At 39.8% G+C, this 26,089-nt stretch overlaps 1 protein-coding gene across 2 annotated transcripts in view; it reads right to left on the reverse strand.

Moving 5' to 3' along the window:
* Window positions 1-1,285: 1,285 nt before the first annotated feature.
* erbb3b (erb-b2 receptor tyrosine kinase 3b) overlaps window positions 1,286-26,089 on the reverse strand; it is a 31,691-nt gene continuing 6,887 nt past the window's right edge. The window contains exons 2-29 of one of the 2 annotated variants that reach the window (XM_017694290.2): window positions 23,223-23,374; window positions 21,789-21,969; window positions 20,177-20,302; window positions 20,014-20,076; window positions 19,664-19,782; window positions 18,866-19,007; window positions 17,325-17,438; window positions 16,934-17,051; window positions 15,245-15,318; window positions 15,002-15,092; window positions 14,712-14,720; window positions 13,580-13,794; window positions 12,521-12,653; window positions 11,199-11,292; window positions 10,185-10,342; window positions 9,096-9,149; window positions 8,825-8,966; window positions 8,164-8,283; window positions 7,588-7,686; window positions 7,115-7,300; window positions 6,182-6,337; window positions 5,238-5,313; window positions 4,974-5,120; window positions 4,708-4,805; window positions 4,450-4,620; window positions 4,261-4,332; window positions 3,574-3,826; window positions 1,286-2,712 (exon numbers count right to left, since the gene is read on the reverse strand). In XM_017694290.2, coding sequence (XP_017549779.1) covers window positions 1,790-2,712; window positions 3,574-3,826; window positions 4,261-4,332; window positions 4,450-4,620; window positions 4,708-4,805; window positions 4,974-5,120; window positions 5,238-5,313; window positions 6,182-6,337; window positions 7,115-7,300; window positions 7,588-7,686; window positions 8,164-8,283; window positions 8,825-8,966; window positions 9,096-9,149; window positions 10,185-10,342; window positions 11,199-11,292; window positions 12,521-12,653; window positions 13,580-13,794; window positions 14,712-14,720; window positions 15,002-15,092; window positions 15,245-15,318; window positions 16,934-17,051; window positions 17,325-17,438; window positions 18,866-19,007; window positions 19,664-19,782; window positions 20,014-20,076; window positions 20,177-20,302; window positions 21,789-21,969; window positions 23,223-23,374 — 4,286 coding nt within the window. In that variant the 3' untranslated portion in view covers window positions 1,286-1,789. The remainder of the gene's footprint in view (window positions 2,713-3,573; window positions 3,827-4,260; window positions 4,333-4,449; window positions 4,621-4,707; window positions 4,806-4,973; window positions 5,121-5,237; window positions 5,314-6,181; window positions 6,338-7,114; window positions 7,301-7,587; window positions 7,687-8,163; window positions 8,284-8,824; window positions 8,967-9,095; window positions 9,150-10,184; window positions 10,343-11,198; window positions 11,293-12,520; window positions 12,654-13,579; window positions 13,795-14,711; window positions 14,721-15,001; window positions 15,093-15,244; window positions 15,319-16,933; window positions 17,052-17,324; window positions 17,439-18,865; window positions 19,008-19,663; window positions 19,783-20,013; window positions 20,077-20,176; window positions 20,303-21,788; window positions 21,970-23,222; window positions 23,375-26,089) is intronic. The other variant, XM_017694291.2, reaches the window with a different exon arrangement.

Genomic DNA, 26,089 nt, shown 5'->3' on the forward strand with positions numbered 1-26,089 from the left:
ATTCCTCTTTCTCCTCTAACTGACAACCAACCTGTGGTGCATATGAACTGACCACATTCAAAATTACACCATCAACCTCCAACTTCAGGCTCATGATCCTGTCTTGACACTCTCTTTACATCCACAATACTTTTCCCAAGCTGTTCTTTAGGATTATCCCTACTCCATTTCTCTTTCTCTCTACACCATGATAGAACAGTTTGAATCCACCTCCAATGTTCCTGGTCTTGCTTCCTTTCCATCTGGTCTCCTGGACACACAGAATCTCTACCTTCCTTCTCTCCATCATGTCTGCAAGCTCTCTCCCTTTACCAGTCATTGTCCCTATGTTCAGAGTCCCTACTCTAACCTCCACACTCCTGCCTTTCCTTCTCTCTCACTGCCTTCTAACCCGCCTTCCTCCTCTCCTCTTTGATGGTCTTCGACCTACAGTATTCCAATCTCCACCAGCACCCTGCTGGTCAACAGCACCGGAGGGGGTCGTTGTTAACCCGGGCCTCGACTGATCCGGTATGGCAATCATATTTGTGATCCGCATGATAGTTTTGGCAGTTTTACGCCGGATGCCCTTCCTGACGCAACCATCACCATTTATCCGGGCTTGAGACCAGAAGTACACAGTGTACACCCCTAATGGCTGGTTTTATTTGACACAATTCACGATTTCATAATGTGCTCAAGAGTTTGTCCATCAGTGTTTTATCACTACAATACCCAGCATGCATTACGCAAATACAGCCTACAACCACTGGGCATACCTGTGGTGTCAGGAAATCCTGACTGCTACCCTGGCCGTGCTTATAAATACAACCAAGAGACAAAAACTTGTCTCCCCCTTTTAGCCAGAACTAAGAACTAAGCGGAAGTAAGGGGACTAGATACTAGGGTACTAGTTAGTTATGCTGCTAACTTTATCATGTAGCTTGTTGTTTCTGTGGTAACCGGTCTCTCAGCTGTGATGATTTGAAGGTAGTTTTTACACGAACATGCCCGTTATGTTCGCTCGCTCAACTGAATCTTTTTGCACTATAGAGTCGGCTTGACCTATGAATCAGTGACTCGTTGAATCGGAGGTCCCAGTCAACGAAACTGAAGAATCGGTTCAGTAAAAGGAGCAGCGCTTCCATCTACCGCGTACTACCAACCCAAGATGGCTGCGCCCTGTACGCATTTTCAAAATAGAAGTACTTCCAGAGTGTGTGGTCGAAGGTCAATCTTGACTCATGTCGTTCGACTTTATTTTTACCAGAATGAGTTTTGAGCAATAAACAGTACGACAAATGAGTCAAATCAGTAATGCATTTATTACATATACACAGAGTATGTTTAGATTCAGATACTGACATGATGAGCTTTTATTTTCTTCACCATTTCTATCACATTTAGGCTTTGTATCAAAACTAATATACGACATTTGAGGTTCAAAAACACTATACAAATGTAATATTTTATTGACACATTCACAAAGTATATAGAATACAGAAAATATTCATACTTTCCAAGAATATGAAGTGTAAATATAAAACATACAAACACTGAGTTTGTAAAAAAACTTCAAAAGAAAGACTGAACTTCATGCTCAGGGTCCGATTAATTGGCCCTCACTTGTGACTCTTTCGTCTTCGTATTCATGGAAATCTTGGGCCCAACAATGCTTGCATTGTTGATACAGCTTGACACCACTGATCATGAATTAAAATGTCCTGAGAACCCTGGTGAATAAACCAGTTGCTACAGTTCCTTGCCCATGTTTTAACTGCTTTTCTACAGTCAGTCAGTATCTGTGGAGTTACGTGCATACAGCATCAGGTTTGTGGAACAGTCTACTGTGCCAGTAGTCAGGGTTGTCAAAAGATGTGTTGGCATTTTTCTCATCTGGTCCAGCACATGCGCCCCTAAAGGCCCTAAGATTGGCTGAATGTGCCACTTCTCCTGACAATTTCCTCTCTTTTGCTGGGATGTTCTGATACTCCACCTGATCTCTTGACATATGAACATTCCCGCACACACCCATATCCTCATACTCATCTGCCTGACAGGTGTCAGTATTGTTCTCATTCGCCTTGAAGCTTATTTCCTTGGTTGAGTTCATCTTCAGTGCAGGTAGCTTGCAAGTGTTCTGGTAAACTGCATCTTCTGTGGGCTCTTTCTTTTCCTTGCAAGTACTGCTGGGTTTTATGTCTTTCTCATCTGAGCTTGCTGTCCTTTCCTCAGAACTGCTCTGGACAGACTTTGGCTCTGTTGTTATATCCATGTATTCATACTCCACCACAGCCTGCTGTGGTGGTCGCTCATCTTGAGCGACTCCATCCTGAGCAGTGTCTTCAGAGGTCTCCTTTTCAGGCTGGTCTCCTTCATCATCTCTGGCTACAGGAACAGGTCTTTCCTGGCTAGTAACCACATCTAGGTGGTCTTCACCATGAGAGTCAATACGCTGCCTGGGATTTTGCGTCTGTATAGAACCCTCTTGTGGTGAGAGGTTGTCACTACAAGTCATAGGATCAGTATTGACACCTTGCTTCCATGGTATGGTGGATGTGTCAGTGCTGTCTCTGAGTAAGTGAGGAAGCACAGTGGGCTGTTTGGTCATCAGCTCATACTCCTGTGGGGGGTCTGGGACTGGAGTTAAGGGCAGCAGTTGACTCCTGGTGTTCCTCGATGCTCTGCTACGTGGAAGGCTAGATCTGGAACTAGATCGAGCCACCAGACCATCTATAGGAAAGGATACAAAAACCAGCATTTTGAATCTGCATGCTAAAATGTCATTCATATTACATGGCTAAAGATGCACAAATCACATTTTTTGCCCAGCTCATTTTACAAATACAATCATTATGTCTAAACACAAATAAATAATCTCTTTTCTTACTAGATTTGAGCCATTTTCACACATGGTCCTATATTGGATACATCTAACATATGGCCAGGCGGCTACAATGACAACTGAACTCAGAACCATCAGCCAACTGTGTTTGCATGCTGTGAAATTAGACCTCTGCATTTAACCCATCCGTGCAGTGAAACAATCACATACATGCACGCTAGTGAACACGCATGCTATGGAGTAGCGAGCACACTTGCCCGGAGCGGTGGGTAGCCCTATCCACGCCGCCCTGGATAGCATTTGGGGGTTAGGTGCCTTGCTCAAGGTTCACGCTACTTGAGTCATGAACTGTCAGCTGTGGGGATCGAACCAGGAACCTTCCAGTCACAAGGCTGGTTCCCTAACCTCCAGGCCACGACTGCCCCATGGTCAGGACGTATGTTCCTGTTTTTTTTCTACACAGCACACTTTGCTGCACATATCACTGTGGTTATTTAGTGTCAGAAGCGTGTTAGCAGTGGCTGCAAACTAAAATGTGCATGTGGAACCCTTTCAAGCAGAGGTGTATTCACACTAATGATCAACATGTGTCATTTACAAACATAAACCGTCCAAGCAGAAAGATGAAATCTGAGAAAGAAATTCAGAACTGAACAGTATGGCTTGAGATGTGAAAACCCTCAAGCTCAAAATACAATAATATATGCTTCAAATCTGTCATGAGGAGGACAATAATAACAAGGTTTCACCTCTTTCTGAGCTGTGGACACTTCTGGGCAGAACATATCCATCAGGGTCCTCCTCAGCCACCTGCAGCCCTGGTGAGAAGGGGTCAGATGCTACAGACACACAGTTGGACGTGTAGGCACTGTCTCCTCGACTGTACCCCCTGCGCATGCTGCCTGTTTGAGAGATGATGTCCACGTCCACTATGGTGCCCCTGCCCTCTGAGCTTTCAGATGTGGTTCTCCCTGAACCCAGGCGTTTCCTTTGGGACCACAGCTGTCAAACACAGAAACAGCAGTTATTGACTGTAGTCCTTTAACAATGAAACTCTGGATCCAAGACATACTCATTTGCTAAAATACAGTTCATATTAACATTGTTTTTGACTGTAATTAAGCAGAGTTGTACAGCTATTTTTGGGCCTAAATTTTGTTTGTACTTTTGTCTGTTTTCATAGATAATAGTCTATTTGAACTTAGTTAACAACTTATAACTGCAGTTTATATATGCTAATTGGTGGCTAAGAACCTTATTACTTGTTAACTACATTAGCCTCATAGCTCCAGTTAAAAACTAAGTAAGCATACTTCAGACACACTTCAAGATCACTTCAAGTTTGTTGAACCATACCCGATCTTAACAGACCAGACCTGTATTCTTTCAGAATCGTGTAGCAGTGAGTGCAAAGTATGTGATGTATTATAACTGACCTGTCTGGAGTCATCCCCAGGGCTTGGGGTCATGGGCAGATATCCCACTGGTACAGACTGGCCCGAGCCACTCTAAAAGGTGAGAGAAATAAATACCTTTTCTTTAAAAACACTGAAGAATTGTACAACTCTCTCTGATGTACTAAAAAAGCACAACATCAATCACATAATGCAGCACCAAATTCTCACCCTATAGGAGCCAATTCGCAGTCGGGAGTGGCTCCTTGATGGTGACAGGTGGAGCGGAGGAGTGGCAAACCCATCATTCAGTACTTCATCATCATCGCTGTCCAGGTTGGCCTCCGCCGTTTTGGGCTCTCGTGAATGGATTTCATCTGCTGAAGTGCTATTTCGATCGTTCTGTGTTGACAGACATGCTCACATAGTAAGTGTGATTACAAACATCTGAAGTTATGGTAGGTGTATGAAAGGGCACTAAAGTCTCACCTTGACAACAAGGTAACGGGGAGGATCCCTTGCCATTCTGGTAAACTCGTTTGCCAACTCTTTAAAGGTAGGCCTAATGTTTTCATCAATCATCCAGCCTGAAAAGAAATACATGTCTATTGCTTTGATTGATGTCCTTTTTTATTGATTTGCCTAATATTTATTTTCTCTGTGTATAAAGCATCTTTCAGTTACTGAAAAGCCCTGGCTCTATACAAATATAATTTATTATATTTCCTGTATGTCACATAGAGTATGTGACTTACACTTGACCATGACCATATAGACGTCAATGGTGCAGATCTGCGGCTGAGCTAGTCGTTCTCCTTTCTCCAGCAGACTTGGCACATCATGGGGATGCATGGCTGCATAGGGCTCTGCTCCATACGACATCATCTCCCATACTGTCACTCCTGCAGCAGCAAAAAAACAAAAAACAAAAACATGAGACCAGGACTTATCACGAAGATGGAGAGCTTGATTATGTGTGATATTATCCATAGTACACAAGGTGCATGACACAGCCTTACCATAACTCCAGACATCACTCTGATGAGTGTATCTCCTGAACAGGATACTCTCTAATGCCATCCATTTTATTGGAGTCTGAGGACAAAAAGGACCAACTGATATAAACTGTAACATGACATTATATATGTATAGCAATTCATAATAAAAATCTCCTCTTATCTACACTCTGTCCATTTTCTTCCATTTACCATATGGGTGCACTTTGTAGATCTACAATTACAGACTGTAGTCCATCTGTTTCTCTGCCTACTTTGTCCGTCCCCTTTTACTCTCTCCTTCAGTAAATGGTCAGGACCATCACATTATTTGGGTAGTGACTCATTCTAAGCACTGCAGTGACACTGACGTGGTGGTTGCATGTTGATTTTTATTGTGCTGGTACGAGTGGTTGAGACACAGAAGTGCATTTCCATTCACTGTCCACTCTATTACACACTCCTACCCAGTTGGTCCACTTTGTAGATGTAAAGTCAGAGATGATAGCTCATCTGCTGCTGCACAGTTTGTATTGGTCATCCTCTAGTCCTTCATCAGTGGTCACAGGATACTGCCCACAGGACTTTTTGATGGTAGGCTATTCTTAGTCCAGCAGTGATACTGAAGTGTTTAAAAACTCCAGCAGCACTGCTGTGTCTGATCCACTCAGATCAGCGCAACACACACTAGCACACCACCACATCTTCACACTGTGGCCATTTGGCTTATTACAACATATAATAGGTGGGAAGAGTGTTACTAGTAAGTCAGCAGCTATGAGAAATCTGAGGAAAAATCTGGTGTGCTCCACTGAGAACATCAAAAAAAATGAGCATGGGGTCTGCAAAATACATTCCTATGAATACTGACTGACTAATTATCTGTTTCTACCCTGTGACATAATAAGCACTTGTACAACATCTTTTTAAAACCATGTGTTAACTGCAGATGGGTAAATGATCGTTACCTTGTGTTCACTATAGACATATTTCTTATCATCTGGGTACAGCAGATCTGCAACGCCGAAGTCAGAGATCTGCACCATGTAGTCACTTTTCAGCAGGACGTTCCGAGCAGCTAGATTCCTATGGACCATGCGGTGCTCTTCTAAATAGTACATACCCTGAAGCACAGATAGACAGATAGATAAACAAACAAACAAACAAATAAATAAATAAACAAACAAACAAACAAATAAATATCTTATACAATGATATTGAACATATATACACACACAGACACTAGGGTTTTCAGGGTTGTGCATTTCAGGCTCTGTTTCTTACTGTATGAGAAACCAACAGGAGAACATAAATAAATCATGTAAGTTGTAAAGTTATCATTGTAGATCTATCATGAAGGTCCATTTTAATCCTATTTTTAATCCTATTTTTATATCATCAGGCATTAAAAGTGGGACTTCACAGATGTGGGAGCCCTATTTTTCCTTCAATGTGGAAACAATTGCATGGAGTTGTCTGCACTGATATCATGAATATGTAATTAAAACTAATAGTTTTTATGCTTCTATTTTAAAGATTTAATTATTTGAATTCATGTACATGTTTCTATTATAATCCAATTCCATTTTTCTTATTTCTCAGTTTTGGCATCAGAATGACATCAAAATATGATCTGATACATTTCTGATCAAGATGAAAGTCACACTACAGCATTTAAACTAGCACTTTATCACCTGTTCAAGACAAATGATGCCACCATCTAACTTTAAGAACCCTTCCCTCCCTTTTTAAGTGTATTTTCAGAGCAGCAGTAATGACTGCTGTAAACAGCACTGTACTATAAATCCCAGCCATCTGACCTAGCATTGCTAACCAATTTAACTCTGTTGAACTGATGGAGCTGATTAGCAAAATTAAATGACCATATTTTGGTATCTCACCTTGGCTATCTGCACACACCAGTTGAGGAGGCGCTGGGGATCCAGGTTGTGTGCATTTTGGCGGAGGTGTTGCAGCAGGGAGCCCTGAGTGCTGAGTTGAGTTACCAGCTGCAGACTGGGCCCAGGACTGATTCCCAGTAGACGCACTATATATGGATGATCCAAACTGCCCATGAACAACATGTGCTGTGAGACAGTGAAAGAGGAGCTGATATTAATAATATTATTAATTAATGGGTGTAAGTGCCATGGATTACTCTGTTTTGAGTCTGCAGTGCCTGCCAGGTACTGAGATGTGACAAAAAAGTGATACAGTATATAGATTTTTAGAGAACCTTTTTGTAATGGGTAACGGAGTTCCAGGACAATGTCTTCAAAACAGAAGCTTTATGAAAAGGTATCGCAAACTCCAAAATGACTCAAACTGCCCTGTAGAACTTTTTTCAATAGTAAAGTAAAAGAGAGTGTCTTACATCAGTAATCTCAGTGAAGGTCTGGCGCCCGCTGCGGTCTTGGATGGTCTTTATAGCAACAGGGATCTTCACAGAGTCCCCTTCAGGAATCCAAGAACCCTGAGGATGAAAGAAAAGATTAGATGTAACCACAGATCAGAAACAGTGTTCATTTACGACTAAGCAAGGACAGAAAAATAACTACATAGTCTGATGACATACTGATACAAGGCAGCTTTACTTAGATTAGATTGTATGTTGCCTGTCTACTGTCTTGCGAAACAGACTCCAAGGCCAGGGAAATGTAAGGCCACCACACACTGACATTCTTGTGCTGTCAGTTTTATACTGTTCCAGAACAAGAACTGATAAGGCAAATGAACCAATAAGAATGATGGAAAACATCTGCCAAAATTCACCAGGTATGGCTCACCAACATTTGTTTTTGTTGAGGAAAGTTATGTATGTATAGGATGTTCTGGCCTTTTGATATACATAGAGCACACATACCTTGTATGTGTTCATTTCAGTGTGTTAGCGTGTTAATTGTGTGTTAATTTCATAGTGTGTTAATTTCAGAGACGAAAATGGTCTGACCTTGTGGACAGTGCCAAAGACTCCAGATCCCAGAAGTTTTCCCTTGCGCAGCTCGGAAGGTCTGAGAATTCGAGCGTGAACCTTTGTCCCCTTCTCACCTGGATCCAGTGGCTCAATACACTGTGGAAGAAGAGGTCAGGATACAGACAATACGCAAGATCAAGCTATAGCCATTTGAGTTTGCTGGCTATACATGTGTGTGCACTTTTCACTGCATTGAGTTACAAAACTGGTTGATCATCAAATAACCATCATAAACACATTTGATGTGTATGTTATTTAGATCACAAGATATAACTGCAAAAAGTCAGCACTGCTTTCCCTCAAAACATCATCTCAATGAAGAAAAATCTAGAATCTATTCTCATGTGTTTGAAGAGCATGGAGCATGCACAGACGAATCTGCCTCAGATGAATCTGCACACACTTGCTGATTGTCAAATCATCATTATTTTCCTGGACATGTGTAGTATATAAACTGTCTAGGCATATTTCAAAATGTATTGATTTCTCTCTGCCTTTGCTTTATCCAAAATTAAAATCACCAAACTGCTGTAAAACTAAATGCATTTGACAATCAGCTTAGCTCAGGAAAGATGTAATTAAGATGAGCTAAAAACTGTTTGCTCTGTCAGTCTGTGATGAAGCTGTACTGTCTCACCTCCCCGCTCTCCAGGTACCTCCTGAGCACTCGCTTGCGGCGGATGGCAAGGCCTCTGTGGTACAGCAGCGAGAACAGCACCAGTGCCAGACACAGGATTAAACCAGCCAGCACTCCACTCACTATGGCTGCAATATGAGGACTGAAACAACACCAAATCAGCGACAGAGAGAAATGAGAGACAGAAGACGCAAAATTAACGTAGCAAATTATGACAAGAAAATGTTATGGCTGCAACATGTGTCTGTCATCACCAGGGGGAGCCACTGACCTGTCTGCTACTCTGTTGGGGTTCACACAGTCTCTTAGAGTTGGGCCAGTGCATCTGTAAGAAAAAGCAAACAACAAATCAGTACACTGATAACCCTGGTGTTGATGTTAATTAAAACACTAGAAATGTTTGCTCTTCGAGATTTCTATTGGTCCACTTTGCCATGAAACATTCACATAAAGGAGAGAGAGCATTTAAAATTTTTTCTCATGCTCCCAAGTTTTCTTATCTCATTATTAATACCTATAGGTGTTAACCCACACGATTTTCCTGTTTAAAAAAGACTGAGATACAGAAAATGTAGAGTAATACAGGCTCACTGTACAGAAACAAGAGAGCAAAGTGTCACTTGGCAGAATTTTACTAAAATGCGCTGTAATAATCAGATATACAGAGCCATTAAGGGGCTGTGCTTAAAAAAATCACAATGCATTCCCATATAATAATTTTGTATCCTCTTGCAAATGTTTTGAGCTGCCCCAAAATAATTTTGCATTCCTTTGAAATGAATTTGCGTTCACTCGCAAATGCAATGCGATTTTGCAAGTAAAGTTGTGAGTAAATACAAAAAGAGGGAATGCAAAATTAATCTTTCATAAAGGCACTTACGAGGCTCCATAATAGAGCTAGTAATAGATACTGAGTTTTTTATGCCATTCACATAAAAACTTATCATATAGGTCATGTCATACAGAATTAAAAACATGGTCACTCTCTCGCTTACTATAGAATACATTGTTTCATTAAAATGTTGAAAAGGTCTCAGCAGCTTGGGAAGGGCTGCCAGATTAGGCAGAATCCCTAAGAACAGCATGTTGCTGTTGTCAGAAGAAAACCTCGTATCTCCAAAATGAGAACTTTACAGGAGAAGGAAAAACCTAATTCACTTTAAATACAAGTCATGAAATTTATAAACAATGTAAAGAACAACAGGCATTTTCAAATTATGACAAAAACTGAAAAATGACGAAAATGGAGATATAAGGTTTTCTTCCGACAGCAGTGATGTTGTACTACTTGCTATGACATATATTTGATTGTTCTAGTTCAGGCTAAATTGTGTTTGAGATAAAATATGCACACCCTCACCCTCTTGTGCAGTTGATGTGGCAGGGCTCACATTGTCCTTTAGCATTGGGGTACTTAAAGATAGCCTGGCCCCGCTCTCCATCCACTCCATTAGGACAGGAGGACACACAGTAAGGGCCATCCATCAGGTTAGAGCACGCCACACATTTATCTGCTCCCTTACAAGCACACAAATAGAGAAAGAAAGAGGGTGGGGGTGGAAAGATAGGAGTATTTCACTGAATACGGCAGTTCTGTCAGCACCTGCGCTAAAGTAAACAGGTAAAACAGAAAACCTCTCAATCCAGTCAGTGTGTTAGTGACTATTTACGTAATAGGCAGATTGAAAGCCAAGAGGCAGCAAAGCCAGTTTGGCAGGCCTTTGCAGCATCACAGCGACAGATATTACACAGAGAGTGTGTGGGTGGAATATTTTTTATTAAAACACATTTGTTCCCAATGTTGTCATCATCCTCATCCTCATTGTCATCCTCATCCTCCTCATTACTTCATCAACAGCTATCTATTTGTGCTCTTTTTTCTGGTTCGGCCCAAAGGCTGATTCGAAAAGGCATATGTTTACAAATGTATTGGTCAAACAAAGAGCAGATGACCACTAATTGCGAAAGAAACAGCCTGCATCACAGTGTGGATCTAAACAGTGGAAAATCCACTGCTCTTTAGCGTGTGTGGAATCTGAATTATGGTCACCACATCAAAGGACAAATGGAGGTGGTCTTATTTCATCGACTACAAAGGGAACAGAAAGTGACTCATACACTTTCAAAACTACCGTGTTTAATATCACAAGCATCACCTCCAAGCATTACCATTAAAGAAATCTACACTGTTCTTAAGTTGACAACACTAGATTTGATGCAGTATGAAACCGTTCATGGACAGGGAAACGAGAAATCTGTTAGAGGAACATAAAAGGAGAATGAACAGTGGTGTGAGTCATTCTGTGTAACTGGTATAAACTATTTGACTGGCAAATAATGAACTAATGATAATGAAAGAGTGAATGTTAAATACTTCTCCTCTGCAGGTAGCTTTCCCCTCCTGTGGTAGACACTCAGAATGACAGGCACGGCATTCACCCCCCTTCCTTTCAAACTCCCGTGTCTCCCTGTGAACACCCGCACATGCAGAGACGTGTTGACACAAAAAAAGATCAAGACTTAAATGTATTCATACCATCTGAAATTAACTCCCAGCTGTAGCAGGTAAATTATTCTTTTATTTGCCACTCTGGTTTGCTTGAATACTAAAACAACTTTCATTTTGCTTTTTAAATAATGCTGACTTATACTAGTGAATGGCAACACAACCCTTTCAGTAAGAGGAACTCATTTAAAGTCAATGTGAATTGGAAATCATGTATTGTCCTTCCACATCGTGATATATTTCCAAGTGAGATGTGGCCTCTGAGCTAGTGTTTGCTTGATGAGAGTACCAGTCATGCTCAATATGACAAGGAACATAAACCGACTGGTCAATTTTGAATTTAGTTGACTTTAAGGTTGCACTTGTGAAATTTAGTCCACCATGAAACCAAAATGGACCTTTTATATCTTATCAGTTCAGTTCTCTGGTTAAGAATCCTTAACCCTAACCCTTAGAATTAAAATAACTGCCAAAAGTCTATCATTTCATAAATTCCTGAGACTTCAGCAGAAAAGCCGAGTGTTGAATGATTTGATGAAAACTAATTTTCAGTGGTCTAAGCAAAACTAGACTACATAGGATCATTAAAGTCACTATAGGGAAGCATCAATACCAATACTAGTGCTTCTTTACTTGCCCTCCCTTATGCCAACCCTCCGATACCTGCTGTGACGTAAGCCGAGTGTACTCTTTCAGGGTCATGGAGGGGGTCTGCTGGAGCCTATGCTGCGCTACTCAATCCAAGGTAAATAATGTAACAGCTACCTAATGCACTTATTTTAAACTCAACTAGGTTTTACTAATTTAACTGTTAAGGCTGCACACATTTACACTAACAACTACTTAATTCTAAGAAAGTGACTCAGTATATGCTATCAGACCATGTATCAGTGAATATTAAAATATGTACTCATACTCGGCCTGATCAAAAAAAGCATCCCTTGATGAAAGTCCCAAACTTTTTAATTGGTTTTCGAGCTAGTGAAATCTTCCGTTTCACTTATTTCTGTAATTGTTTCAGTTCTAGAAGCCAAATATGCCACAATATTGAAGGATGTGTTATGATTTTCGATTTACTTTAACTTTAAAGGAGTTCATTTTACATGCTTATTGATACACATACCAAGTAGCACAAACACACACATAGAAGTAAGCCATGTTATGAGTAAAACTCAATCACACAGACTGACCCTGAGTAGATGTTACAATGGGCCACACAAGTGCCATGACGACTGTGGTTCTTGCAGGACAAACACTGTTCAGGTCCTGGGCCCCAGCATCCTGCATCCGAACATAGCGGGTCACACACATCACCTTCCGCCTCTGTAAACAAAAGAGCATGACGCTGAACATGCAATGGTACAAGACGAAACCCTTGCCGATATGAGTGTAAATCTCTTGCTCTCAATTGCTTCGGAAATTATTCAAACGAGTCAATGCATCATTGAATCACAACTTTCACCACAAACGGATTTGGCTGGATTACTTTAATATGAATCAGAATTATTTTAAAAATTATATTCAATATGACTGGAGGAACTATTTGCTAAATATAGACAACAAAAACAATACACCTTTTTGTTTTTCTGTTTTCCTCCACTTTCTCCCAATTCTCATTCTTTCCACTCCAAGTAGAGCTTGAAATATTTATCCAAACCTGACATGATGGGCATACTGGGATCACCCACTGAATCAACTCAGAAGAGACTAGTTTAATGCAGCCAAAAGGTTGCTGAACTTGTGCGGCGAAAAGTATTCTTATGTGATGATCAATATGCTACATGTAATGTGTTCTACATAGCATTTTAGGATTAAAGAGCTGAAGCTAACATCCTGCTCTATCAGCCTTGCACAGCATGAGAACTACTATTATTGTCAGTACATGGTAAACGGTGCTGTCCTGTCAGGCTTTATTTGGCACTTTGGGTAACAGTGGGCTGACGGTTCCTGGGCTGTGTTGAGGCCCAGACTAAACGTTTAGGCTCGATTAAAGATCTATCTCAAAGTACAGTCAAATATGCTCTTTTTTGGACTCCTGGCCAAAGGATTTAAAATAGCAATTGCTCCATGATAAGGTGCATGAGTTGAATCACTTCGGAGCCCCCTTTTTTTGTGGATTTTTCATAACATATTTGTCCAAAAGATGAGCACATATTTTAGTGAATATTATTATAAACAATTATGAAACAATCTATTCTAACAGTCCAAAGTAGAAGCAGTTCAAACTGCTACTTACTCCCTCTACTTACCACACTGGCTCCAGGGTTTATTGAACTTGATATCATTGTAGGCAAGCCTGCGCTGGCGCCGTGGGGTAGTAAAAATCTTCAACCAGTCCACGGTGTGATGATAACACAGATTAGTGTTATTACTGATATACACACTGCCATCATTAATCTCCCTCAGAGAACGCAGACCCAGAGATGTGAGAGAGTCCACCTTCATCACCAGCAGAGAGAATGGCCTGAGAGAGCGAGAGAGAGAGAGAGAAATGGCATGGAGGCATGGAACCGTGGTGTAAAAAAAAAAAAAAACACAGACACAGTCAGGGGGATTATCCTGGAGGAACTGTCTGTTGCGTCTCCAACAATAAGCATCTCAAAGGCAATGCTTCTTGGCAGCCCAGCCAGACACTGCAGAGTCAGTCTGGCTGCATGACCTGTTAATGGCCCCGCAAAGGTACAAGTCTGAACTTCTGCTCATACGTGCTCTGTTAATTCATCAGTCATATTTTGCAATAGACACCCCCCTTTCATATTGCCTTCATTACATGACACCCAAAGAAACACACCCATGTTTGAAATTGTACATTTGTGTGTGTTTGTATTAGGGCTGTCACAATTATTCAATCAAAAAAAATCATCAATTTTAATGTATCTCTAGTGAATCTGCAGTGAATCGTTGGCAGTTTGCATGCTGGGAATGCCTATTTTGATTTCTCCTACTGCTCCTAGGATTAGAACTGGGGCTGAACAAACAGGAAAGCCGTTCTGGGAATTAAAGTCACAGCATGGGAATCCTGGCTCAGAGCCTGATGGACACACATTTATAGACATTTTTGCTGCACAATTCTGATGAAGTCTTGTGAAAGACTTCCTTGTTTATCTTTTTCCAGTGAAGTATTTTATAATCTTTTAAAGAGTGTGCAGGGTTTGTTATTGATTACTTAAGTGCAATTATATTTTTAGTCCGTATTATAACTCGTATTACATATTCAGCAATCAAATTATTTTGATTGCTAATCGAATGAGTCGTGACAGCCCTAGTGTGTATATGTGTTGGTGAAAGAGACAGAGAAAGAGCAAGATTCTAACATTTTTATAAAGCTCTATGGCCATGCTGTGTGCAGCCACAGGGTTTAGAGCAGATTGGCTTACGTACCTCTTAGTGCTGTTGTAGGTAGACAGTTAGGGGGAGTGGATATGGTGAGATGGGATGGACATACACACATAAAAATGCAAATACAAAACAAAAAAAAAACACACTGATGAGTCGCATGCAAAGACTGTTAAAAACTAACAAACAAACATACATATGCATGTAATGCTAACAGCATTAGTAGGCTGCTACAGGGCAACACAGAAACAGCAGAAATTCTAAAAAAAAAAATCTAAATGGTTGGACACAAGAACATGACAAATCACAGAGAGACACAAATGATGAATTCTTACGGGTGGAGTGATCTTCCACGTATAGTGGTGAGGTTAGAGAAAAATGATAGATCATTGAGCTCTGCTGGCCAAGATTGAATATTTAAAATGCCTGCAGGACACACAAAAACAAAATCAGAAAAAACAACTTTAGTATGACCTGTTTCATTACAAATGTATGCTGGAGGGAGGGTCAGAATACAAAAAAACTAGAGAAATAAACTTACGATGCTAATATATAACAAAATAATATAGTACTATCACCTGTTATTTCTCTTACAGTGCTGAAGACTTTGAGTTTCTGGGGATCCAGAGGCGGTATTTTATTATAGGAATCCCTGCAAAATACAGAGTAGTATAAAAATGACCATAAACAGTTTCTTTAATAGAATGCCTCAGGACTACCTCTCCTGAAATCATTCATGAGTACTGTTTGTACTGAGAATGACCTCTTTCTTCTCCATCCCTACTGTCTACAGTTATTTCTGGTCTTATAAATAATTAACAGTTCTAGTTAACATTGTGAAATGCTGTGCAAGGTGCTTTGGGTAGTTTTAGGTTATTTTGCCCTTTTAACTTTCAGTCTATTTATAGCAAACTCCCAGTGTAGTAGTAGTTGCTTCACCAGCATTGTTCCTAAATGGTCCTCAGCTTAGATGTGTGGTTGGAGATAAAAGCTTTATTTGGTTTAGACCATTTACATTATGTGGAGCTTTTGCACAGCCAAACATCTCATTCAGAAAAAGTGTGCAGGAAAAAAAAAACATTAATTGAAAGGTTTCTTGAGAATTCCAAAGTCACTCTTCTATGGCAGCTGCCATTAACCCTGATCCTGGAGATCTATCTTACTGTAGAGTCTATTCCAAACCACAATCTGCCACACCTGCTCCAGCTAAAGAACTTCTTGAGAAATCACTGACTGGCTGGACCAGATGCATCAATGTTAGGTAAGGGGGTGGTAGCCTCAGGTTGGAACTAAACTCTGCAGGATCTTGAGGAGGAAGATTGGTGACCACTATTTAATGGCATCGCTTGCGAAGAACCTTTTTTGGCACCTTCATCAGGGCAAAGACAGTCAATTCAATGGGCCTAATTCACCAATATCTTCCTAAGTGTTTCATTAAATTTGTTCTTGAGAGAGGTTTTACAAAAAAGTCTACATGAGATTCATGACGTGTTCTTAAACCACAAAATGTTGTGCTCTTGAATGAGTGTAGATTCTGTTCCTACCTAAGAACAAATCCTACATAAGAAATCATTGGTGAATGTCAGAATGTTTGTGAAAACTGTGCAAGTAGGTTTTAAGAAGAAATTTCTTCTAAAGAACGTCTGTTGAAAGAGGCCCAGTGTTCATAATGTAGAAACATACTGACTATCAATCACATAAACACAAACATTTACATGCATATTCATACGCACCTGCCAATGATTAAACAATTATTATTCATAATGAAAACGAGGGAGGAAGGGAGGAAATGATTGAAAGGAAAGAGTAAGGGAAATAGGAGACAGGTGCCATAGTACATATTTAAAGTTTAAACTGTAGTATCTTTTCAAAGGATTACCATCATTTGACAAACATCTGCCTTTGATTTTGTAAATTATGTGTTATTCCATCCACATTGTGCACATTGTCATTTTTCTGAGCAGCAGTTTTAAGCCAGTTTATGGTTATACACCTTATTTAAAGTTATTTTTTGATGAAATTTAAGTTCATACAAAAGTAAGGACAAAATTTGAATCAGTCTCTGCACAGTTCCTCTAACAACTGCTAGACAATGTTCTAAATCATCTAAGAATGAGGTTACATTGAATTCCTTCCGATTATTGCTGCAGCAAATAACTAAATGACATTCTGCTTTTCCTGCTTTTCAGACAAGCAGCTACAAACAGTTTGGTGCCTTAGGACATTAGAAGAAGAACACTTAATGCTCAACGACGATAAATACTCACCCTTTAATGCCCATTACAAGAAAGTGTAGACTGCCCTGGATCTTAGTACAGTTAATGAAACTGTCAATATTACTAGAATCCACAGTCTGTCTGTCAGGGGCACCTGTACCATCACACACTGCAGAACCACAGACAGAGAGTGAGAAAGAGAAAACATGCTGAATTAGACACTCTGTGCCATAACAGTCAAAAGAGAAGTCTGAATAAAAAAGCCCTCCTTATTGAAGGGTCATGAGCATGTACAGCGCACTCCATTTGACTGTAGAAGAACATCTATGAAAGGCAATATGACCTCAATCTACTTCACTTCATACCAACCATAAGCCATAGTGCATGTCAAACATTGTGGCTGTGTGCAAAGTCTGCTTGTGGGTGGATGGGCTCTCTTCACCTTTTGGGCAGAGACCGTTGCATGGCTCACACTGCTTAATGTCATTCCTCTCGACCTCCATTTTATCAGGTGGGCAACTACTCACACACGCACTTCCATCCACCACAAAGTGAGCTATGAGAGCGAGAGAAAGAAATACACTAAGAGGATCCTGCATTCAAAATCTACTGCGGACACAGTGAGTACTTCTGTAAGAAATCCATAGAACATGTATGAATTGATTAAATGGGAATTCCACCGATTTTTGAAAGTGTATGCATAATTTATTTACATTATAAGTTGAGATTTGGTTTAAAATGATTAATTGTGGAAAAACTACCAACTCAGATTCATATCAAACAACTCAATCTGTTTTTAAGTCTTAAGAATTACCTTACAGAGTATCTTTCAGGAACTGGTGGAATTCCCTTTTAATTATAATAGATTAAAGACAACTGCTATGCATATTAATATGCTATGCATATTAATATTTTTTTCGATGCAGAGGTTGTAAAACAATGCATGTTTTCCCAGGCGCTGCACTCTTATTTTAGCAGTTGAACTTAAAAAAAATTATGTATTTTTAATTCTCTTTCTCAAATGTATCCTGTTGCAAAAATCAAAATACATACTGTATCATGGATTTTGCACATTGTTACAACCCTATTCAATGCAGATTTCTTTTACATTACACAAATCTTTGAGCTGTTCTGAGTTTTACAAGTGCTAATGGACACGAAGCTTGATGTGCAAGGCCTTAAACAACATCCAGAAGAAGGGAAAATTTTAGGAATAGACAGAAAGACTCAATCTTATCTATATTTAAATTTTATATACATTATATCTCTGGAATTAGATGCTGTACGACACTTCTGACATGCAGTGCTGACGCAGAGCTCCTTGCTTCTGCTGTGCCACTCTCTCCATTGTGAAACATCATTACCTCTTAGCAGACTCCTTAACAAACCACTTCACTCCCAAATGATAACATAGAATGCTTATAGTGATTGAAATCTACTGAGGATCACTTAGCATTACACAAAATGAACTGGTCACAGTGATCTTCATTAGCCATAATAGATGAAGTGCTCCTTTAATGAGGGCATTGTCTAAATCATTCCATTACACAAAAGCCTCTCATTCCATAGCAAGTGAAACAACCCTGGTCTGACCACATTGTTTAATGGTTTAAGAATGCACTGCCCCTTATCGTATGTGCATTCCATGGTGACCAGGAAATACAATGATTATATTATATTATTATATTAAATTATTTTTCTAACGATAAAGATGAGGAAATGCATATTCTGTCCTCTAAGTCTGAGTATAACAAGAGTATTGTGAGTTTTGTCAATGTCAGCAAACTTACTGGAACAATTTCTACAAGACCTGTAAACAACGACCAACTGTATAAATTAGATGTCAGCCATTTATTCTATTACCTTGTTTTATTAATTTATTTTTACCATTTGCAATCTTCAGAAATGTATTGTGTGAAGCAAAAATGTCTTCAAGTATCATGATGTTATATTTTTGCCGCATTGCTCACCCTTGGTACTCACCAGGGCACTTAGCCACGCACACTGATCCATATTGGTACATGGCATCCGGGTTGGGCTCCAGCTGAAACGTCTGCTTGTTGTAGATGAGCGGCTGGGGACAGTGAGGCACGCATGCTCCCAAATGATTCACGTGTCGACACGCCTGAGTCAAAGGACAAGCATGCATATTCAGACGCTTCTCAACAGCTCAACTGCCTTTACAAGTCTGAATGTTATTGTTTAGATCATTGCAGAGAGCTTGTACAGCACTGTACAGCAGTTTCTGGTGCCTAAAGCACCATTCAAGTTGCATTCAATTCACGTGTTGAGGCTTTATAGTGTAATTTGTAAAGCATTTGAATGTCCAATTGGTACAGGAAAAATAGCTGTCTCATTTCTTCTAATTAGCTCAAACAGCTCACAATAAAAAAGTCACAGCCTGGATGTACACATCTACATTGTACAAGTGCCACATTCAATAACAATAACAACTAAGCACACAGCCATGTCTAGTATTAGTAAAGTCATTTTGCTATTATATCACCATGAAGTCAAATTCAACAGGCCTGCATATACTGAGGGAACTGTGGGTTCAGCCACAGAGTTATTTTTGTGTAAAAGATGTATAAAACCATGGACAGTACAGATTTGCATCTTAAAATGACAGATCTTGCTGGCAACCAATTACAGTCTACTACCTTACCTAGTTAAAACTAATCCCTCTCGAATGTGGACAATGACTGATATTGCACCATCTTATGAGGCGATGTAGAAAGGTTAACCACATCTTTGAGCAGATAGAAAAGAGATAGTACTTACAAAGCAGTCAGTTTCTAGAGGTCCTGTACAGCCTCCTGCACACTCTGTGTCACAACAGTCTAGAGGACTGGTCCCAAAACACCGGCCATGGCACTGCGGTGCACACACTGTCTTTGTCACTAATACACACAGATCAGAGATGGCAGTTAGCGAGAATATATGTCACTTTGTCAGGGTGGATGCAGCTACTTTACTCCAAATGGGCTTATAACAAGATAGACATTCCATGCATGTTACTGTAGGTAAATTAGGCTGAGGCACTACAGAGAGATTCATAACACTGAGGCCTTGCAAATCTTTCTGACAGTTAAAATGTCCTGATGCACTGCTGTAACTGCTTCTCTACTCACGGTTCTGACACTGATCCTTATTTGGTCCCCAGCAGTAGCTTTTACAGTCAGGATGACATGGCCCTATAGGCAAATGCACACAGGACCCAAATGTGAACAAATAAACAAATAAACAAGAGAATATGGTTTGCAACACAGTGAGGTCACTAACATACATACTCACCTTTTTTGCCATTGTCAGTGATCTCAATGCGGGCATTGCTGTCTCTCACAATATCTTGCCAATTGATCCAGGGTGCATAGCTCAAATGCTTATTTTTCACAATCTGTACTCCTCCTATCAGGATCTCTAAAGTGTGTGAATATACATGGGCTGTTAGTACTATTAGGCCTTAGTTAATGCATAGTGAGATATGCAGTTAGTTGCATTTACATTCAGTTTTTCATTCTTTGACTTTGTTACAGAAAAATTATACTTAAAAATAATTATATTAATTACATTATGGCATTACTGATGATAAACACGATTTCTAGGGGTCAGGAGAATGCGTGAGATATTGAGAGAGAAATTTTATAGAATTTGAAGACTGTACAGTGGAGTACAGTCGTATGCAAAAGTCTGAGACCTCCCTGGCAATTTTCTAAGTGACAAGTACACATCCTTTACACAGAATACACTTCTGCACATATTAATGCATAATGCATTTGCTGAATTTAATCCATTCAGAATACACAAAAGTTCCTGCACATTTTTATATGTTAAACTCAGCAAATAACAGAACTTGTGCACTAAAATTTAAGCGTAATTAAGTGTACTCTCTGAGGATTTGTAAACATATTTTCATATAGAAAACAAAGTATGTAAAAACCAGTGCTGTTCAAATTTTTGCATGTGACTGTGTATAGCGTGAAGTGTAATGTAAAACATTTTGTCCTGTAACAAAATGACTAACTACAGTAATCAATCTGACAAATGAAACAGCAGGACTATTTTATTTCACAGTGAAATAATCAGATATTTGTGGAGTTCCTGGAATGAGCTAGAGCAACAGAACAGCAAAAAGATGATGACTCTTTTCCACGCAATGCTGCCAGTAGTCTTGACTAGCCTCAACACGCACTCAGTGCCAGTAAATCAGAAGTGTGCTGTGGGAATGGTGTTCACAAACACATGCACACGTACACAGGCAGCCCGCTCTCTGTGTTTCCCATTCACCTGATCGGTGTACACTATGCTCTCCGCGTGGTCACGGGTGTGTCCACACACTCTGCTAAGACACTAGATTCCAAAATCCTCCCACACACTCGAAAACGTGCACGTGATGTCACAGCTGCTGTGTCCTACCTTACTTTTTAATGCACGGTGGAAGACACAACTGATGAGCTGCTAAGACTGTACATGAGAATGGAAAACATTTTTGCATTTGCAAGAGAAACAAATGTTAACACTACTATCAATCTCAGCAATGATGTGCTATTGCGAGCATATCCTCTAGTTATCTCTAGTACTTCTAAAAGAGTAAGCAACTAAAATTATCCTAAAAAAACCATTTAGACTAGAAATGGCACAATATCAATTTTTCCATACCAATTCCGAACCCTAAACCTTGAGCCAATACAGAGCCTTTATTTTTACTTTAAAAACTATAAAGTTTTTAAATGAGCTTCTTGATTCAAGACTAACGATGAGCATCTAAAAGTACATTTACAGTTACATTTGTTACAGGATTGGATGGGGTATTGGATATCACTTCATTTATATGCTCTCTCACTTTAATTGTTTTTCTTTCTCTCTCTTTCTCTCGTTCTATATCTGCCCATATGATTGGCCTAACCTGTAAGATGAGTGAAGCCCAGGCCCTCCAGGCCGTATTGACCCTCATAGTTGAGGAAGATGGACAGGGCCCAGGTGTTTTCGTAAAGGGTGCTGCCACGGATGACCTGGAGCTGCCCCAGTGGCAGCTGGCTGAACTGGTTTGTGGCGATGAGGACGTAGCCTGTCACCTCCCGGATACGCTGTGGACATGGGCAAAGCAATCAAGGATGTGTGCATGAAGCTCAATGGAATGTACCAGCTCTACTGGCCTTTGCATGATATGAAGGGTGCACTTCCACTAATTTACATATTCAATATCCTATTTTAACAGATTTCCTTTTAAAAAAATAGTAACATTACTTCAGATGAAATTAGCTGATAACTCTGGTATTAAGAGACAAATAAAATAAAAATGAGCAACAAAACATGTATAAGCAAGCATTTTATTATTTTAAAAAAGCAGAGGGAAATCGCTATTGGACTTATTTCCACTGTTTCTGAACCTAGCTAACATCAGCTAGAGTAGTAAGCCTAGGTAGCAATAAAGCACCGTGCATCTACTGTCTCAATCTCGCCCCTAACAACATTCATGTAATTATGTCCTTAACAATGTATCTTGGCAACGCACTCACATTAAGGCACTCATGCTTTGTATTGACACTGCGTCTCATATATACACTATATTTCCAAAAGTATTTGCTCGTCTGCCCTCACATGCATATGAACTTGATTGACATCCCATTCTTAATCAATAGGGTTTAATATGATGTCGGCCCACCCTTTGCAGCTATAACAGCTTCAACTCTTCTAGGGAGGCTTTCCAGAAAGTTTAGGAGTGTGTTTATGGGAATTTTTGACCATTCTGCCAGAAGCGCATTTGTGAGGTCAGACACTTAAGTTGGTTGGATGAGAGGGCCTGGCTTGTAATCTCTACTCTAATTCATCCCAAAGGTGTTCTATGAGGTTGAGGTCAATACTTCCACACCAAACTCGCTCATCCATGTCTTTATGGACCTTGATTTATGCACTGGTGAGCAGTCATGTTGGAACAGGAAGGGGCCGTCCCCAAACTGTTCCCACAAAGTTGGGAGTATGAAATTGTCCAAAATCTCTTGGTCTGCTGAAGAATTAAGAATTCCTTTCACTGGAGCTAAGGGGCAGGGCCCAACTCCTGAAAAACACCACACCATAATAATAAACCCCCCTCCATCAAACTTTACACTTGGATAATGCAGTCAGACAGGTACTGTTCAAACTGGCAAAACGCCATCCTAAATTTCCTGTTCTAAACAGCAGCTTTTCTATTGCCAGAGTAATAATGAGCTCCAGTAGTTGTCTGAGTACATTTATGATTTTCGCAAAAGCTTAAAATATTTCAACAAGACATTTTCAAAATATCATTCAGATCTACTGCCTATGAATTTATTATATATGAGGAATAAAGGTTTCTTACTCCTAGGAAAGAGAAGTCAAAGTCTCGCTCCATCTGAGTGATTTCCAGATTGCCTATGACGATTTCACAGTTGTTGTAGCGTTCGTTCAGGTTATTGTAATGCTGAGCAGGATCCCTCGTAGAGCTCAGTCCATTTGAGGTACCTAGGCAAACTGACAGAAAAAAATAAAAAATGCGTTTATGTCATTGTACTAAACTATCATTATTGCAATTAAAACAGTAAAGTTTATACAGATTATATTAAGGGCCCATTCCTATTTTTCTCTACCATTTCAGGATTTTTTTCCCTTTGATGTCCACGTACAACATTTGTGTGAGTTTATGAATCAAAACCAGTAGTCTTTTTTTTTACATGACCATTTCCCAGCCTTTTTTCGTCCCTTATTAAAAAGACTGTTTTTGTTACAGACATTTAGGATCCATATATTTAAATGATCTCTCTCCTCTGATTGGCAGCCTTGTATTATGCCTCAAACCAAATAGAGTTAAAGTTGAAACACTCCTTATAACCTCAGTGTGAAGGGCGGGGGGGCTAAACTGAAGGGATTTGCAGCTTGCTTTCCAGGTTTCCATACCTTGACTGGGTAGTGAATGGTAAGTTTTGAACATTTAAGGTTAATATTACATCAAACTCCAGAAGAGCAAGGAGTTGTTGTTTTTCCATTTTCAACTCTAGTGAAACAGAGATCAATGACCTATAAATATGCCAATCTAATGCCCAGTTCTTTGGCTTATCACTTGTTGGCCAGCATGAATACATGCCCAGCTGTAAATTCCTCCAATGAAACTAGAGAATGGCACCAAAAAAGGCCCAAATGAGATGAATACAGACACTTTGAAGTTGCACAAAGCCTTCTCTGCACACATACACAGACACAAGGTCAGTGGCATGGTGAAGGAGAGATCAAAGGTGAAAGGGGTCACAGGAATGCTACAGGCCAATATTTGCAGCACAAGGACTTGCAATGTGCTTTAACAGCCATGAGTTACAATCAAACAACAGCAAAAACAGCATCAATCAACCGTGGTACCACAACAGGGTCATCGGCCTGAGGGAGGATTCGGCATTAGCGCCTATTTACCATCCACTACACTGATCGTAAATAGGCAGACACAAGCTGGATCTCACCCCCTTTCCCTCGTTCTCTCTTGCTGTCTCTCACGTACAAGAACACAAGATCACTCAAAGTCTGCAGCCTTAACTGTTGCTCATGCCGCAGTGCGTCGGCGTGTGAGATGGATCCTGGAATGGGTGTGCTGCCTGCTCATATGTATGTATGGAGCGCATCACAGTGACTGCATTTTAATAAAGGGAAGCACTGTACGTTTTATTACTGCATTAGTAAACAAATGAACTGTTTATTCAAAGCACATTGCACAACATGCTGGTATGCATGCCATACTAATAAAATATCACAAATCAAGTATTTAAAATCAGTGATTAGATTTACCATCAACCCATAATACCAGCTGCTTGTTATGTTAATTAATTTCTCATGCTGCTTGGAATATTGGAAATGTCCCTGAATAAAATCTATGAATAAAATGCTATATGATACTGTTCCCTGTAGAGGATGTGATCCCTTGTTTTCACTTTGAAAATCAACAAAACATTTAATTTGACCGGGGGCAGCCAAACATTTACATACAACTGTACATTAAAGTTGAAAAGGTTTGCCCCTTCTCCTATAAAGCAACCACTTTGCAGACACAAGGTTTTGTTACAAAAGCTGCAAAATACTGTCAGCTGTTTGTAGGAAAACATTCACTTCTGCTCACAATAGTGACTCTGATCTATGAAAAACGTTATCATAATGGTAAGACAATGCCAAGCAAATTGCTTATAACAGACATGAAAACTGAAATGTCTTTTGCATAGAAGGACATAAAATGGTAGTGAGTGACTGGTTATGTGGACATCAGAAAGAGTACAATGGCTCTATCAATGCTTCTGATTCTAGATTACATGTTGCGAGACTGGAGTTGTTGGCTGGCTCAGAGACTCAAGCAGGCATTCGTAATAATCAAAGCTTAGGATTGTCACATTGATATAAATGTGCAGTCTGTTAATGTGAATTTCCAATGGTGTGTGTGTTTGTATGTGTGTGTGTGTGTGTGTGTGTTTCCATATATCTTCAGGAGGAAAATGTAATGACTTTGTAGGTTTGTAGGAAAACCAGACAAAACAATGCTAACTGCTATAATATGTACTGATTAGTGGTGCATGAGAATCAGCAAAGGTCAGAAATAACAGATATTCGCAATCATCCAATTTATTATTTTAATTTTGATTGTGTGCAGCTTCATTGCGTGTCAGGATATGCATAAGGTTCGGCAGGTAAGCTCGCTTACACTGTATTTGAGTGCTGCTGCTGCACTTCTACCACAATATCATAGAATAATCATTCACGATTCATTGTGCTAAACAACAAGTTGCCTGTTACGACATCATTCCTTATTGATTAATGTAATTTAAATATGCAGATTTTTCATTAAGGAATTTAAATGTCATGTTGGCTCATCAAAGAGCAAATAAAGTTATTTATAATGTGACTCACTAATACAAACTAGTTTAGTGTGCCATGTGTTTATTCACCCCTACAGTTTGAGGCAAAAAAAAAGCTAATAAAAATTGCCCCAAAAAATCAGCCATCAGACTGTAAAGAAATCATAATGGGTTATAATAGTTCATCACATCCTTCTCTTATGCATATCATATTTTACACATTGGCACATATGCATGACCCCACATCCTGACACTGTATGAAAACAAGTGTGTGTGTGTGAGTGAGAGAGTGAGTGTGTGTGTGTGTGTGTGTGAGAGAGTGAGTGTGTGTCTGCATTAGCAGGGCTGAGATCATAGCAGC

Source organism: Pygocentrus nattereri, chromosome 9, assembly GCF_015220715.1.
Source record: "Pygocentrus nattereri isolate fPygNat1 chromosome 9, fPygNat1.pri, whole genome shotgun sequence".
Taxonomy (NCBI): domain Eukaryota; kingdom Metazoa; phylum Chordata; class Actinopteri; order Characiformes; family Serrasalmidae; genus Pygocentrus; species Pygocentrus nattereri.